This window comes from Oryzias latipes, chromosome 5, assembly GCF_053564925.1.
Source record: "Oryzias latipes strain Hd-rR chromosome 5, Olatipes_Hd-rR_3.1".
Lineage (NCBI taxonomy): Eukaryota > Metazoa > Chordata > Actinopteri > Beloniformes > Adrianichthyidae > Oryzias > Oryzias latipes.
This window is the reverse complement of record NC_136241.1, coordinates 5,921,626-5,940,326: the sequence shown is the minus strand read 5'-3', so window position 1 is coordinate 5,940,326 and position 18,701 is coordinate 5,921,626. Positions and strand designations below refer to the sequence as shown.

The following is an 18,701-nucleotide window of genomic DNA, read 5'->3' as shown; positions in this document are numbered from 1 at the left end:
CAGGGTTATCTATCGCCACACGTCAAGATGGATGAAAGTTTCATGTCAGATGGAGCTACGGCTTCAGTGACATGAAGAAAAAATGAATGTGGCATAATAGAATGGGTTCCCTAAAGTGACAGCACGAAAAGTATCTTAGTTAAAGAATCAACATATTAATCTGTGACTGAGAGAGAAAAAAAAGACCAGGAGGAAGTGAAGGAGGAGGGAAGATGTCAGAATACATCATTCCCACTAATGAGATCTGAAAGCTACAAAAACTCAACAAATTAAAAAAAAAAAAAGAAACGACTCAACAAAACACAATTCTGTTTTCATTTTTTTTATTGTGTATCTTTGTTTTTTACTGTGTACTATACCTTTCCTTGTGTCTAGGAATTATAGTACTGTAAAAACTATTTATCCCCCTAAGGGATAAATAAATTGAATTGTCTCAACCTGCAAGTAAGACATGTTCCTGGCCTGTATCCTCATACCCCACAATTTGAATTCTTTTCACAGACAATAAACTACATTTACGAGCAGATATTCATTTAAAACATGACAGACTTTTAAAAAAGTAGATAGGACGAAAATTCCTAACTTTGTCCCGTAGCTTCAAACCCCTGATTCTGCTGCTGTGCTTTTATTTGTTTGCTCACTTTTTCCAGCCGTTTAGTTTAACTGTAGCACAAATAAATTGTTAATTTTTTTAAAAGGAAACGACTAAATTGGAATAAAGCGCCATGGAGATGTAGCCATTTGATTTGTGAAAAGGTCAGAGTGGATGGAACGGTGTGCGCGCGCGTCCGCGCGTGTGAGGGATGGCTGGATGGAGGAGGAGGCGGGAGGAGGCTGATGCTGCGGAGAGGGAAGGAGAACAGAAAATACAACAAGTGACTGAACTGTTGCTCCGCAAATAAAGTGTCTGTGCGCCGCGTTTCAGCTTACCGAACGATCAGAACTCCACGGATTTATGTGCATGTTTTACTCTCGCGATGATTAATAAACAGACCTAATTGATGTTTATTTACATATCGGCGATTTCTCGGCTTTTGTTTTTTCTGCTCGGAGAGGTCTGACCAGCACGAAGGAGTCCTGGACCTGCTGTGGGAAGTTTCATGCGGCCGGTCAAACTGATTCTGATTCAGTCGGTCTGAATTTGGACCGAAACGCAACTTCTCCCGGTGCGCACGTGAAGGCGCGTCAGCGCGTGGACCAGCTGCGGCGGTTTCCTCCGAGCCCGAACGACACGGAAAGAGTGGCAGATAAAAAAGAAATAATCCTAAAAAAGTCCTGGTAAGAAAAAGAAAAAAGGATTAAAAAAATTCCTTATTTTATTCTATTATTTTTTATGGTATAATTGATTTTTCTTCCTCCTTAAATCAACATTTCTATTATTTTAATTAAAAATCTAAATGTCCAAAAATTACAGTTAATTAAATTTTTATCTTCTATAATGTTCTCTGTTACATTTAGGCAATAATCTATCACTACAAATGTTGTATGCAATTGCTATTACCATGTGGATGTCTAGTTTGATAATATCACATTAAATTGTGCATTAAAATATGTAACGTTTCTTAGAATAAAAGTTTTTTATATTATTGTTTTTTATTTTTATAGTGATTATATGCTGTGTATAGCAAACATTTACTTGCGAACTGAGACATATTCAATGTATTTGATGGAACTGATGGGCTTCCTTTAAATCTACGTACTTTACGGTTACATTTATTTTATAAATCTCCTTTTATCATGAAGAAATGTTTGGTTTAAATGCAGAATCATTTTTATATTATTAAAATAAATTGTAAACCTTTCACTAACTTGAGAAAAAACCCCAAAGATTTAGTCTTTTCCTTGCTCTTTTTTTTTCTCCATCCTGGACAGAGGAGTAAAGTGCCCTTCCTTGTATGTGGTGGGTGAGATGAACCCCAGCGGGAATACTGTAGACCCCACCTGACAAGTCTCTGCCTGAGCAGCTAACGGATATTCACTGGAGCTTCTACAACCGCCGAGCTGGATCAGAAAGAGAAAACCAACATTTTCAAAGATATTTTTCCACCCAAATACCTGTCAAATTTGTCTAGTTAGATATTTTTTCTTTAGCTTAGGTTCAAGTTGTCAGACTCTCAGCTGGAAGAGAGTGAGGAGCAAAACGGATGCACACATCTGTTGAGCGCCAAGAAATGGGAAAAAAAATATTTGTTGGCTTTTAACAGAATTCTGCTATTTGAAAAAGTCTGAGGCCTTAAAAACAGACTAAAGCCCTTACGTTTGCTCAAAAAATCCCACATTTTCCTCTTTTTTTCACTGAAATTATTTTCTGTCCAGAGGTCAGCCTGGCTGGCACAACTATTCCAGCTAAGGGGGAGGAGGACTTCCTCACGCTGGCTACCTCAAGACTCAGCCGCAAGAAGCGAGTCATCGGGGCTGGAGTTGGTGTGGCCATGGTCCTGGTTCTACTCGTGGCCATCCCCCTTTTAGTCCACACAACGAAAGGGGGAGGGTCCGGAGGTGGTGGCACCCATTATGAAATGCTTGGGAGCTGCAAGATGGTGTGTGACACCTTCACCCCTTCTCAGGGAGAGCTGACAGCGGTCTCGCCCCAACCCCCTGAGCTCTCAAATCGCAGAGTCAAACAGGGGTTCAGGGGGAGTCCTGGACTTCCTGGTCCTCCAGGTCCTAAAGGGCCTCCAGGAGAACCAGGTAAGCCTGGGCCTCCTGGTCCACCAGGGCCTGGACCAGGTGGCTATGGATCCTCTCATTACACTCCTAAAATAGCTTTTTACGCTGGCCTCCGGAAGCAGCATGAAGGAAACGAGATTCTGAAGTTTGACGATGTGGTGACCAACGTAGGGAACTATTACGAGCCAAGTACAGGCAAGTTCACTTGTCCTCTGCCGGGTATCTACTATTTCACCTACCATGTTCTGATGAGAGGGGGTGATGGGACGAGCATGTGGGCAGACCTGAAGAAGAACGGTCAGGTGAGTGTGAACATTGTGTTCTGTGTTGTAGACCGATCGGCAATGAATGCCTCCTTCCTGACATTGAATAACAGAAGAATTAACCAGATCAACATTTTTGGTGCAAAGAAAACAATACTGATTGGTTTTGCAACATTAAAAAATAAAGGCAGAATAATGAGGGGAGACAAACTTTAAATGAAAAAAGGAATTCCATAGTCTTTATTTCTTTTCTATGCAAACTAAGCTGGAGAAAGACAGAAACAGTCAAGCGATTCAGAGGATAACAACCGTCCTTGTCTCTGTGGAACAAAGCCAAAATGCAACAGCTGGCTATCGTCTTCTGAGGGACTCTGACTTTACCAGTAATAAACAAACACGCTAAACTGACAAAAAAAGCCTCTTCCATCTGGAGAACAGTGACAAGCTTGAAGAACTAAGGCTTCAGTCAGCTGAGGAGCTCTGATTCTGACAGACGAGTGATGTCCTGGGGATTGCCAGAGACTACCAAGTAGAAAAACACATGCTTTGCTTTGTTACTGAGGTTTGGTTGAAGGCACAGTTTCTTTACACATAATTTTCAAAGTGCGTGAGCAGATAGCAAAGTGACTTGCGCAGACCACCACTGTGCTTGCTCCTCCAATTATATACTTCACTAATTCCACATCTTGAGATATTTTTAATAGACGTGCTGCTAAGAGCTTAAAAGGCAAAAAGGGATTTTATTTCAGAGTTTGCACAGTAGAAATCCCAAATGCTGCAGATTCTGCGTTTCACGTATCTCCAAAGCTGTACCGGTTTGGTTACACCATCAGGTTGTGTCATTGTCAGCCTGTTTATTGTGAACTTCTGTAGAATACTTTAAAGATCCAGGTTGGTTGTGTGGAGGAGACATTACACACTTTGTCTAAACACTGACATCAGTTTGCCAATGCTCCAAGAAGGTGAACGTGGCTTCAGAGATGGAACTCAAGCATCTTTACTACAAACTAATTCTCTTTTCTTGTTCATCCTTTTTTGCTTATAATTTAAAAATAATTTAACATTCAGAAAACAAAATTAATGCCAAAAGTGTGGGCAGTGAAGCATGGAAAATGACTGGGAAGGCTCCATAATTACAGAATCCCATCCTAAAGCTAAGAACCAAAAATAACCAAAATTAAAGCAAACTTCAAGCCCATAAAATAAATAGTTACTGAAAAGAAATAAACGATCAATAAAAATGTTTCTTTTATTTCCCACACATTAAGGAACACAAAACATGAAGTGGAAAACCTCAAAGAGCATCATTTACTCATAGACAACAACAGAGCAAGTTTAAAAACAAAGCACTTCTGAACAAGACATTTGTATTTCACATGAGATTTATTTTCTCTTGAGGTGTATGAAGATACATTTGTAGGAGTTTAGGATACAGAATATAGAAAAGTACTTATGTAACTGTAATATTTAATATCCCTTTACAGAAATAAATAGGCCTAAATTTAAAAAAAAAAGATGATCTGTGCAGGTGAATTTGGCAGCTAATGTCAGCAAAAGATGAAATCGTAGTAAAGTTTCAATTGTCCTTTTATGTGAATTTGCCAGACTGATTGTCTGCCATGTCAAAACTGTTTTTCTGCTGTTGGAGCCCCCAAAAATGGGTAATTGCCAATTAAAAAAACGTGTAGTTAGCTTCAAGCTTCCTGATTTACTCCATTCTGATGCCTCCACTGTCAGAAATAGATCCATGTACGCCTTTGTTTTCCTCGTCTGAGCTGGAATCTGGATCAAAACTGTACGGCTGGATAGATCTGATATTGCTCATCATTTTTGTTGCACCATTTATGTTAGGAGGGGGTGTGAGGGGCTGTAAGCTAGCGGGAGAGAGTGTAAACAGAGGGATGATGGGAAATTAGGCCGGCTTATTGTCAACAGTCACAACTCAGAGGTAAATTTCTGATGAACTCCTACTGCTCTGCAGAAACTTTGTCCAAGAAAGCGGCGCTGATTTTAGATTTTGGATAAAAATGGCGTAATCATAATTAAAATACTATCGGGAATGCTTTTACAATAGATGAAAAGAGGATAAGAGAAGATATTAAAGATGATGATGTCCGAGCACCCGAAGACTGTACACATTAAGGTCTTTAGAAAAGGTCCCTTCAGCATTGCTAAATTAATACTAAGTTACAAGATCACCCTAAGACTGTTAAACACTTGCAGCAAGGTGTCAGATGAAGACAACAATCATGAGCTAGAGCATCTTTGGGTTTAAAATTCCCAAATCATGCAGGGAAATCCTCCAAATGTTGGTGGAGAGAAAGAAAATTATGATCCCGTGAGGATTCTGGATCCATACTAATCAACGCATGACCACAAACTCAGGAGATGATGCAGTACTAACATGAAAACTTCAGAAGTGAGGAAGTAAGCAGAGGCAAGTTCAGCGGATGTTGAATCTGTGAAAAATAGTCTTCATTTGTGCAATAACATCCAACAGCCTGTGCTTGACCAAAGATGTTGCATCCATTAAAAAGCAGGCCTGACATTTTGACTTAAACAACAGTTCTGGTTGCTATTGAAAAAAAAAAAAGAGATGCAAAATCTGCCAAATTACCTACGAAAAATATTAATCTGCAAGTAGAGGCCCATGAATAAGACAGTTTTAAAGATGAAAAATATATAGGTAAAAAATGAAAATATATTTGTTATTTTGTCCACTTTCTTTATCTTTGAAGTGACTTTGGCTGAAAATGATTAGCATGTCAAGTTTAATGTTAATTATTACAATTTTTTATCTTTGCTAAAGGCTTCCAAAAATAATATATCTGAATCTAGTGAGCGATCAAGTCTATAAATATAGTTATTCCCCGTTTTATTGATTTGACAGGATGTGCATGAAGTGCAGTGCAAAGAGAACAGACTGTTAAATGCCAGATATAATTGGGGGTCTTGGTTTTTTAGCATGCCTTCACTGACATTGTCATTCCTGTCTTCCATGCTGCTAAATCTTTCATAGGCTTTAGATGAGATCCTCTCCCCTTCACCTGTGCCCTTCTTTACACACGTGCACGCACACACACACTCACACACACACACACACACACAAACACAATTTACACTTTTCCTATCCACACTGTCTACTGACTCCTTCCCCATTAATTATCTCTTCCATCAAATGAATTATTTAACCCAATTCAGAGCTGATCTTGGCCTTCACAGGTTCATTTTACTTGCCGCTTCTGTGGAAGAAGAGTAAAGCTCCTTCACATGGAACGATCAATTTACAGGTTGTCAAATATCAACTTATGAAACTGCACTGACAAATGTACAACAGAGTTTTAGGGCCAGTTTACAAACTATTTTTTTTTTCAATTATGACTTTTAAGTGGTAGATTTACGAGAAAAAAGTAATAACTGTTAAATTACGAGAATAAAGTCTTTAAAACAAAAAAAATGTACGCGATTTAAAGTCGTAAATTTACGAGAAAAAAGTTGTGAATTAACAAGAAAAACACCAAATTTGTTTATCGGAGCCTTGATTGAAGATGAAAGATGTTGTGAAGTTTTATTTCCAGATAGGTTTCAAAAACAAAGAATTTCTGAACCTTTTGGCGACTCAAAACCATTCATTAATTCATCTTCTAACCCGTTTTGTCCCTTTCGGGTTCACGGGGCTGCTGGAGCCTATACAACCTGGACAGGTCGCCAGTCTGTTGCAGGGTCACAAATCACACACTTATGCACTCTCACATTAACAATAGGGACAATTTAGAGTAACCAATGAATCTATGAAGCATGTTTTTGGACAGTGGGAGGAAGCCAAAGTCCCTGGAGAAAATCCATGCATGCACGGGGAGAACATGCAAACTCGACACAGAAAGGTCCCCCATTGATGTTCTGTTTTAGGTCCCCCAGCCTGGACTTAAATCTGGGGCCTTCCTGCTGTGAGGCAAGAGCGCTAACCACTGTGCCGTAGTCAAAATCAAATAATTGATAGTTTAGCCAAATTTGCCGGGGATGAGGAGCTCAGAGACACGTTTGGGTGAATAGGACGGCTTTCTTTTTCATTCACATACCCAGAAGTCCATTCGTCTCATTATGTCATGAGCCTCTCATGCGCAGAAGAAACACCAATGGGGTACGAAATCATTGTTACATACGGTCCCTCCTCCAGATGAAACGTCTCGTTTCAACATAAAACAACAAAGATGAATGAAAATAGTCTGTTATATTAGCATTAGAATGTTGAAAATGCCAAAAAAGTGCTCCTCCTCAGACGGAAGCGTCACACAGACTTAGAGATCTTGTCTTTCATGGAGCAAGAAAGGATTAAGGTGGACAGGTGCAGGGATACCAACGTCTTCATCAACGGCTGCAGAGATCCTGCAAGCCACCCATCAATAAATAAAACATTCATAAAATGTAAATTAAACAAATGAGCTTCCAAACATTTGAAACATTATCAAAAAACATTCAGCTCACCCGTCCAACTAAGTTAAGTTGGTCTGCTCTGCTGCTGCGTGGTGTTCACTTGCTGCTGCGCTTTATGCTCACATCCACTTTAATTTACGAGAAAAAAACGGGAAAAATAAGACTTTGAGTCTTTTTTCTCGCAAATTTACGACTTTTGTTCTCGTAATTTACTTTTTTTGTTGTTTTGGTGGCCCTAAAACTCTATCGTACAAATGTACTTATTCCTGAGATCATAAATAAAAACAGAAAAGTGTTTAAACAAAGGCTGATAGTATAAAAATGTCTGCCAAAAAGTCTGGCCAAAATATTACAACTTTGATTATATCAGAACATTTGCAATCAAATTTCTTACATCTGTGATTTTTAGTTAATTTGAATTCCCAGAACCAGATAAAATGTGCTATTTGTGATTTTTACAAAGGAGCAGTGATGTGGAGGGATAAAACAACAATTAACTGTAACGAAAAATTATTTTTAACCAAAAATTGCTGTAACTTTAACAAAGGAATCAGGTTTTTCAGCGTCGCTGAACAAGGATTTGAAATAATCAGTGTATCACATGTTGGCAAGAATCTATCATCATGCATCCCAATTTATTCTGCATATCAATAAACAACTTTTTTGCTTCAAATTACAATAAACAGGAGAATTTTACTTTTTATTCAGTTAATCAAGATTTCATTTTAGCATCTGAAAATACCAACATTCACACAGCTTTGTTTTTGTTTGCCTGATTGCAAATTTTACATAGTACTACTGTGAAGTTACGTTACTATGAAGCTCAGGACTCTTTGGCATTTCACTTTCTGTTTCTGGTTTCAGAGTGTGAGTAGGTGTGTGTACATGGGTGTGTAGTTCCACAACAATTTTCAGACATATCCATGTTGCTAATCAATGTCTTGTCAAAGGGAGCCGAGAACAAGACGTATCCTGGGGAGAGATTACTGCAGAGACAGGCAGGACACAGACAAGAGCGCTGACATGGAGAGGGATGGATGGGGACTCACTTCATGGATAAAGGCTCTTCGGAGAAGAAGGGAATAGGAAAAGTGTGCTGCAAAAGTATATGTCAAGTTATCTTCTATCTCAAAAACTTGCTGATGAAACATCCAACTAACTTGCAAGTTTACAGCAGAGATGCACCGACAGGAAACTGAGTTCATGTAATCTTTTTCCTTTCTTGTGTCCCATAACTCATGGAAAGATTGGTGTTGAGGTAGATGACCTTTTCAATTGATATATAATTCACCACCAATATGTACTTTGCCCTTTACAGTGATGAGCATGAGGCAAAAGTATGAATATTTATAGTTTGTTGAGTGTGGGTGAATCTGAGCTGGTCAGTTGGTCAGTCTGTAGCTGCGAACCGTGGAAAGGACCAGTTCCTTAGAAAGCTCAGAAAAATGCTCTCAGCAGTGACAAGGTAAGGTGTAAAGGTCACGGCAAAAATAGAATAACAGTTGACATTTGATCTTTAAACTGTGAGAAAATTAAAGGTGCACCAGCCAAGAGAAATAGGTTTTAAAAGCATGAGGAAAGCTACGACAGTTCTGATAAAAACCCCAACCCAAAAAAAATCTAAAGGATAGAAGTAAAAATTAGAAAAAGCTGAATTTAAAACTGTTATAACTGTTTTGAATATTCCTTTAGACAATCAGCTTCAGGCAGAGAGCATCAAAAATAATTTTGAGTGTTAACATTGAGGTGAAACTTAACACTTCAGTTTTATATTACCCCTTTAAAGGGAAAGTATCCACATGCGTGACAACTTTAAGCTAACGAGATAATTAAAATAACCACTTTAAATGTATTTCCTATGTCAAGCTTGGACTCAATTAAAGGAAAGAACGGCTCACCTCCAGCAGGCAGGTGTGATGCTGCTGCTGCTGCCGTGTGATCTGGAGGCTGCTAATTAGAGAAGCAGCCAGACAAGGTGTCAATAAGAGGCTCATGCAGCACTTCATTCAATAGTTTTTAATTTCAGTTCATGTTGGCATTTTTTCAGCTGCTTCATACTCCAATACTTGTAGCCTAATTGGAATATTTTAATTGAATATTTCATGGGTTTATTGTCTGCTTTTGCTTTACTTTGGTGTGTCAGTGGTGTCATGTAATAATGGGAGGCATTATATGATATAAGGGGAAAAAAGTCAATCCTTTTTAGACGGCGATTTTGTGGAGCAAGCAGACAGCCCTGTCATACGCCTTGCAGCTTTCCTTGTTCTTCTCTTCTTTTCTCCCAGACAACACATGTATTTGCAACTTGACCATTATTTAACTATATATTTCTGTGATAATGGGGGAGGCCATTATATCCTGAGGAAAGGTCTCAGCTGGTTGTTGCTGTTTGCAGTGCCTTTGTTGTGCTTTCCTTTTGCCTCCCATTATATCGGTTTTGCTCCTGATCAAGGCGCCAGTGTTTTGTCTTTTCCATAAACAGTTGTGTGTCACACTGGCATTTTCAGATCAAATACGAACGTGTAAAAAAGAAGATAGAGCTTTTTTAGAGTATGTATGCATCATTTAAAGGGGTTTTAGTTTCTAACCTGTGAGACATATTTTCGTGGTTATTCCTGTTTTTTTATAACAGGAAATGGGGTTTTAAATCTATGCATTTGGGGTTTTTCCCCTCTGAAATCTCAATGTCTTGTGGTTTTATTTAAGCAGAAACGCTTCATCTTGTATTTAGTCAAAAATATTTCAATGGTCCAATACATTTGAACACAATGGGCTGGTTTATTTTACAAACTTGGGGCGTTTTTGCAAATTTTTGCAATGTTTTCACAGGCTAAATGTCTGATTTACAAAACAGACACATAAAAGTTTAGCATTGTAAAGGGTTCTCAAACTGGTGTAGCTGCGTGCTCATATGTGTGTGGCGTTGATAACATTCGCTGTGCTGAATGGATATTGTGTCTGGCGACAGCAAAATAGCGCACGTTCTTTGAACCGCTAAAACTACCAATTAAAGTAATTTCAATGGATTCTGGCGAGGACTAACACTTTACAGAAGTAAAGTGTTGCATTCTGGTTCAAAGCTGCTTTCCTCTGTGTCAGTATCAGCTGATTTACATGGATTTTTTCCGGATCAGAATCCGCTGTAATTTAGTTAATTGCACAAATGGTTGAAGAGTTCCGAAAAATTCAAAAAACATCAACACTGGAGCCTGAGCCATCGGGTTAACCCAGCCATCCTCAGACCCTGGTCACATATCTCGCCTGATTTCATAATGGTGTCATCCCCACCGGACTTAGTGACGCCTGATGGCCGCCTGATGGCCGCCTGACGGCCGCCTGACGGCCGCCGTCTACATTCATGTCCACGCCAATGATTTTCAAAAAATCCGGCAGCTGCATTAATTCTTGAAGATTCTGCTGATGCCTCCCCCTCGTGCGGCTGCGGTTGTATTTGTGACCGCGGCATCAGGAATGCGCCTGCATTCCTACCCCTTAAAAGGCCTAATCTTATTACTTTGTTTATGGGAATGTCTGGCTGTTACATCTACGGTTCAAAACAGAGATTGAACAAAATCAAGTGTGGACAGTAGAAATGAAGTACCACCTTGAACTAGAACTCTGCATTCTGAGGTGAGCTGAGCTGAATATACTTACAACATCCTGTCCATCTGTCTAGAAATTGTGCGTACAGTTTTGTGCGTGTTATTTTCCAAAGCACGTACAAGGCTGTTAAAAAATGTTAGGAATTGTGAATTTGGCCGGAGAGCTGAAGCTCAGCAGAAGCTCTGCAGGTAGGCCAGTCAAAGAACCCATTTATATCCAATTAAGCCATCTTCTCTTTCCTCAAAGGTTTCAGTGTAGAGCCAATTAGAGACTTTCTAATCAGCATCCTGACACTTTGGGTCTTGAGTGTCATGGCAAAATATTAGCATTCAGTATGCCAATTAGTGTCTGAGTCTGCAGTGCAGGAGAAGGTTTACATGTCGACCTGGATAACAGAGGCAGAGTGCCTCAAACTGGTACCCATGGATGGAGCCAAAGATACCGAGGCCTTTACGGAAAAAAAAAAGTCATTTCATTTGCCCTTCTTTTCACTCCCAGTTCACCCTTAGTGGTCCCTCAGGTAAGTTTAAGAGACCCTGTCTCAATCGCTCGCTCCGCTCTGAGAGATCTGTACATCACAGTGAATGAATCCTGTCAGTTTTATTACCAAAGGATCAAGGCACCACTGCGAAACAAAACAAAACTGAAAAAATAACACACTTCGTGGACAGCCCGGCTCCCCAACCTCATTTATTCCCCCTCCTCTCTTCCAAAGCGAGCATGCTTGATCAGTTTGTTATCCAACGGGCTCCCTCTCCTTCACTCAAGGCCTCTTTTAACTTTGTCTTTCTTTACTCTGATCCTGTTTTAGTCCATTTAAAGAGGTTGCTTACCATCTATGTATTGAACCAAAAGTCCATTTTCTGTAATGGTTGTTATTTGTTTTTGTCACTCAAACTTTTTCCAGCAGGTTTATTCAAAGACAAAGCTCTGGAATTTATGAACACCCAGGGCATAAAAATGTAGAATAAATATTTGAAATACAGCAGGTCAGCTAATAAATGTGTCACACAAATCAATGACACAACTGAAATGCTGATTTAGCTGGACGTTTACCATTGTGACTGTAAAGTCTTTCTACGTTGTTGATGTCTCCCCTCTTTTTACCACCTTCTATCCACATTTAATGTGCTCCCCAAATGAAAAGTGTAGGCAGTGTAATCTTCTCTTGTGTCCCTGGGGTCTTCCCTCCTCCCAACAGCAGCAGATCAAGTCAGAACAGCATTGGCCCAAAAGACAGAAATTCTCTCCCTTGTCATTATCAATCTCCGCTGCTGTTGACAATAATCCTGATTTGCCTTTCTCTCTTGTTTTCACTCCCAATGCCCTGGTGCCTCCTGCCTACTTTACCAAAACAAGGTTTCACTCTGATTGTTCCTGACAGCTGAACCTGCAGGCTCATCTGTGCTGGTTTTAGAGGCAGGGAACCACATGTGATCATCGTGGGCCTACTCTTAAAACGTTCCTCAGTGACAGAATGAACAGGAATATTCAGATAACATCTGGTACATCAGGCCTGTTGTTGCATTCTGTTCTGAGATAATGCCAATGCAGATTTTGGTTGCTGTGTCATTTAAAAAAAATATTTGTATCTGTTTTGTGGATCAATCCTGTAAAGCCCACTACATCAAATAATTGACAGAAAATTCTAATTTGGGGGAATTATGACTTTTTTTTTAACCTGTGATGAAATTCACACAAAAAACAGTTAAAAAAATAACTTTTTGTATCAAATATGATACAAATTTATATAGGGTTAAAGTCCCCGTATGACAATTTTTTCCCAGTGGTGTTTTACTTTTGATTATGAAATTTTAAACCAAAATCCCACAACCTTAATGTCTTAAAAAGCCATACGTCCTGTTAATCTGAAGCCTCTATTTCCAAAATCTCCCCTAAATGGGCGTGGCCATTGATACTGAGCGGAGTAGCCCCACACTTGATATCCCCCTTTCAGACGATGATAGCTGTGTCTGGCATGAGTGAAGAGCTTCAGACAAACAACACCGACTGACAGTCTCTATTCTCTAAAGCTTCTCTTTAATTTTAAATGGCGTATACTCATATAGCTCTTTTCTACCTACTTGGAAGGCCCAGAGTGCTTTACAGTCACAGACCCCATTCACATACTGAATGGGTGAATGGGTGGCGATAACCTTCCACGAGAGGCAAGGTGGGGTTTTGCCTAAGGACACTTCAACACATGGATGGGCAAGGCAGTAATCAAACCTGCAATATTCCAATCAGAGGTCGACCGCCCTGCCACTGCACCACAGCCGCCCAATTAGCGATAAAGAAATGGTGAAAAGTGACATATTTTTGGTTCCAAATCGACACTTTTCGAACAAATGACAAAACAGATGTTTGTACCAGACCCTGCTGTTTAATAAAATTACACATGAAAAAGAACATGAAAAATGCTTTGAATGACGTTGGAATTTAGGCTGCATTGCAGCAGCAGGCAGCACTGGCTGTGGCTCTGAACTGATTTGATGCTAGAACATGCAGATTGTTGAATTCACTTGAACAGCAAATAAAATGAAATGCCAGAAAGAAAGTTATTATTCACACGTAATTTTCGAGATAAGATGAACATTTTTCTTGGCCGCACAGAGCCAGAGAAAGGGTCAAGATTAGGATTACGGTTAGGGTTAAACTGCCAAATGGTTCTTGAGTGCGGCTGTTTCTGCAGCTCACCGCTCCTCTGGGGGATAAATAAAACGTGGAGAACAGATTTCACGCACCTAAGAGCATGACGGCTAATGGGACTTTAACTTTAAATTTAATTTTAAATGCATGCAGAAAACAACAGAATCCAGCCTTGGACCCACTTAAAATGTGTGCAAGTAATGCAGCAATGAAAAATCTGCTCTTCTCCAGCACCTGAGCTTGTGCACGCTGGGCAGGGCAGATCCGGGAGCTTGGGCAATGCACATGCGCTCCTGGGCTTTTGTAACATCACAAAGGCTCATTCATTCAAACCGAGCGTCTTTGCAACAGTTTGATTGACAGCAGGTTAAAAGAAGGAATACTCAGAAATGCAAAAATGAAATTATTTTTTATTACATTTGTTCTCTTTCATAAGAAAAATGCAGTACATGTCAAAAATCAAAAATATGATTTTCATCGGAGGGGCACTTTTACATATTTCGCATTTAGCTATGAAGCAGACACTTTTAGGTTTTGTATTTAAACACCATGACACAACCTGTGGAAGAAAGCTGCAAAACCTCTTCAGCGGATTAACCATCGGTCATATTTGTTGGGAAAGAAGAAAAACAAAGAGGCACATCTAATTTGAAGCCACAGATCTTTCACAACGCAGGTGAAACGAACAAGAAGCCTTGGGTTATGCACAAAACTCTTTGAATTAAGTGATTCGACAAAGTGTGGATCATTGACCAACCAGCACGCTGAACACATAAGCATACATGTTTTTTTCTTATTTTGAGTTTTTTGTTTGTTAATGAAAGAACTGCAAAGGAGAAAGTTATTTGCTTTATTTGTTAATATTGATTTAACAGCAGACTGTCTATCTTCATTGAGGAATTGATGGCTGGAGTGTACAGAAGCTGTGGCATCATCTTAGGTGGGCTAAAGTGTCTTGTCCAAGCGGGAAAAGTAGTTTTGATATCCAAACAACAGACTTTGTTTACTGCATCTCTTAATGCCGAAAGAGGCTGGATCCATGACTAATCATTTACAGCATATTAAATGTCAGCATCCCCATTGTCTACGTGGAGGCTAAGGAACACTTTGTGCTTTACAGTGTAGTCAACCATAAGTCGTATATTATAGCATGTCCTTTTGGCTGGCAAACACAATTAGCTGATGTTCTAGAGCATTTTAGTGCAGTGGAGTGATTAAAACTGCTGCAACTTTTGCAGAGTCTCCTACTTGTAAACTTTAGGGATATAGATTACTTAAACAATATTAGCAGTGATTTATTTGTGTTGTGTTAAAGAAAGCTGGTAATTGCAGTTTTGCACAAAAAATGGAACAACATTTTGGCTCAAACTAGGACATTTCAATTTTCCATTAAATGTATTCTAACTTTATCTGTGACCAAGATATAAACAAGACTAAGTATGAGTCAACTGAAAACATTCACAGAAGCCTGTCTGTCACTACTTGATGCTTATATACAGTATGTCTATGAAGGTTCACATTCATTCATGATTCACGGCATCTGGACTTAAAGACAAAAATAAAATGGTGTTTTGAATGTTTTTCACATGTTCTTGTAGCATTTTTCTGATGATGGAGGACACATATGAAGAAGATTAAGCATAGAATTACAATTCTGAGTATTTCTGTATTCAAATTATTGTGAATCAGAAGCAGACAAAAATCTTCTTCTTTCCCTTTCGGCTTTTCCCATCAGGGGTCGCCACAGCGAACGAGCCGCATGGTAAACTTGGCAATGTTTTACGCCGGATGCCCTTCCTGACGCAACCCTCTCAAAGCAACTGGGCTTGGGACCGGCACAGAAGTAGAGAAGGGAACAGGGAGCAGCCCGGAGTCGAACGGATTAAAGGCGCCGCAAACCAGCACGAGCTAAACCGGTTCCAGAAGCAGACAAAAATTCTGTTAGAAAAATCTTGAGATTTAGAAGCTAAATTAGGCCACAAGCTCCCTCCTTGACTGTTCTAGACACTTGCAGACAAATAGATCCATGAATGTCTTTGTTTTCCTTGTCTTAGCTGGAATTTGGATCTAAACTATACTGGGGGGTATTCCAGAAGGCATGTTTAAACTACCCTGACTTTAACCCTGAACTCTGGCTGAAATCCGCCTGAACTTGATACTCTGGGTATGTCGGTTCCAAAAGACCGGATATGAGTTGGCGTAATTACGCTCGACTTGGGGACCCTGGGTTAATGCTCGTGTACGGCAAGTACATAAAGACATTCTCAATGGATCGCTGATTTCCCGAGTCACCATGGAAACGCATGGAGAACAAAAGAGAGCCCTATACTCCAGTGAGACAGAGTCTGAGATTTTTATGACGGCGTATAAAGATTATAAAGATTATACGTCCATCAAAAAATATAGAACAAGAATATATATTTAGGATATATATATATATATATATATATATATATATATATATATATATATATATATATATATATATATATAATATATATTATATATATATATATATATATATATATATATATATATATATATATATATATATATATATATATATATATATATATATATATATATAAATTACTTCACATTCTCTGCATGTAACCCCTCTGGGTGGGGTTGAAGCCAGAGGGATAAACAGGCTGTTCGCAACTCAGCCTGCAAAAGTGTACACTCAGTGGCAGGGTTAAAACAGTTAATCAGACCCACCAAGGCTAGAAACTGAACAGTACTGGAAACGTATGTTGGCTTTCACACTAGTTGGTTTGTTTACATTGTGTACATGTTGACATGTGGACATCTTTGCAGCCAACAGGGGTGTTTATAACATTTGAGTGTGTCTGTGGACAGGCCCTGCCCCTTCTAGATTTGTATTACATCTGAACCTTACCGTAATGATAAACACCCAGCAACTTGTTGCTTTATGCTGCTTCATTGTTTTACCCCCCCACCCCCCCTTCTCCAAGATCCCTCTCTCTTCTTCTTCCTTTCCTTTTCCGTCCGGTCCAACACAAAAGATTTTCAAATACGATTAAAATGAATAAAGTTTGGCCTTGATTACAAAAGGGGTTTGTTCAGACATACCTCTGGTTTGTCAGAAACTTCACAACCCCTGTTGTTAAAGTAAAATATGTCCAACACAAGAGGCCTTCAGCTCTCATCTGTTTGCCCAGCTGTTGGGCAGGAAGTTAGAAAAAAAAGAAAAAAGAAAAGTATGTGGGAGAAAGAGACAGCACATAACAGCAATGCCCAAGGGCTGGTCTCTCTGAGAAAAGAACATAGCAACCACCCTGAACTGAATCCAGTAACCATCACTGTGACAGACATCCAAGAAACAGTCTCAGGTATGAAAAACTGGACAGCATCAGGCCCTGACATGACACATGCCTACTGGCTTAAAGAAACTCAGCGCACTCCACGAGCGCCTGGCAGCACAAATGAACCAGCTGCTAAGAGATGGGACTCACCCCGAATGGCTAACGGAAGGGCGAACGACCTTAAACCAGAAGAATCCCTCAAAGGGTGCAGTCCCATCCACTACTACTACTACTGGCCAATAACCTGTCTCTCCAAGATAAATAGGCACATGGATCAATACATGAGCAACACACAGAAGGGCATTGGTAGAGACTCCAGAGGAGCCAAACACCAACTCCTGGTTGACAGAATAGTCGCTCAAGACTGCAAGTCACGATACACCAACCTGTGCACAGCCTGGATTGATTACAAGAAGGCCTATGACTCAATGCCACACACATGGATCACTGAATGCTTGGAGCTGTACAACATCAACAGGACTCTAAGAGCCTTCATAGGAAACTCGATGAAGCTGTGGAAAACCACCCTTGAAGCCAATGGCAAGCCACTTGCATCAAATGTGGAATATACCAAGGTGATGCTCTGTCCCCCCAACACTGTTCTGCATAGGTCTGAACCCCCTCAGCCAAATAATCACCAAAACTGGCTATGGATACCGACTCAGAAATGGGGCCAACATCAGTCACCTCCTATACATGGATGACATCAAGCTATATGCTAAGAGCGAGCATGACATTGACTCCCTGATCCACACCACCAGGATCTACAGTACTGACATTGGGATGTCATTCGGGCTCCAGAAATGCAGCCGGATGGTGACAAAGAGAGGCAAGGTAGTCCACACAGGAGGGGTCTCACTCCCAGAAGGAACAATAGCAGACATCGAGGACAGTTACAAGTACCTTGGAATTCCGCAGCCGCAACCTGGAGCAGGCAACAAGGAAAGCTGCAACAGCTAAATACCTCCAAAGAGTAAGGCAAGTCCTGAGAAGCCAGCTCAATGGCAAGAATAAGACATGGGAAATAAACAGCTACGCACTGCCAGTTATCAGATACCCTGCAGGAATAATAAGATGGCCAAAAGAAGAGATACAGACCACGGATGTTAAAACATGAAAGCTCCTCACCATGCATGGAGGGTTCCATCCCAAATCCAGCACCCTGAGACTGTATGCTAGTCGCAAGGAAGGAGGCTGAGGACTAGTGAGTGTAGAAACCACTATCCGGGATGAAACATTCAAGATGCATGAATACATCAAGATCCCAACTGACAGTGTGCTCAGTGAATGTCTCAGGCAATGGAGAGCAGAGGAAACAGAGCTGGAGGACAGATCCTCATGGGAGGACAAACCCCTTCATGGGATGTACCACCGGACCATAACTGAATACCCCCCCCAGGATAGCTCCACTGCTGCTCGCAGTTTTTGTTGCACTGCTAATATTAGGTTGGGTTGTGAGGGGCTGTAAGCTAGCAGGAGAGGGTGTAATCAGATGGAGGATGGTGAGTAGGGACAGGCTCACTCTTCGCCACAAGTCCAACCCACAACTCAGAGGTGAATTTTCCTGCCACTCTGCAGAAACTATATTGTAGAAAAAAACACAGGTTCTTAGATTTTGGCTTAAAACGTCATAATCAAAATACGACTGGGAATGCTTTGAAAATAGATTAAAAGATGATCGAAGAGGGACTTCATTAAAACAAAAAAGAAAAAACAAATACACAGAGGATTAATACAGTGCAGTCATATTTTAAAA

At 40.1% G+C, this 18,701-nt stretch overlaps 1 protein-coding gene across 1 annotated transcript in view; it reads left to right on the top strand.

Moving 5' to 3' along the window:
- Window positions 1-786: 786 nt before the first annotated feature.
- Window positions 787-18,701, top strand: part of c1ql4b (complement component 1, q subcomponent-like 4b) — a 31,443-nt gene continuing 13,528 nt past the window's right edge. The window contains exons 1-2 of the mRNA XM_004068504.5: window positions 787-1,278; window positions 1,873-2,972. Coding sequence (XP_004068552.1) covers window positions 2,433-2,972 — 540 coding nt within the window. The 5' untranslated portion in view covers window positions 787-1,278; window positions 1,873-2,432. The remainder of the gene's footprint in view (window positions 1,279-1,872; window positions 2,973-18,701) is intronic.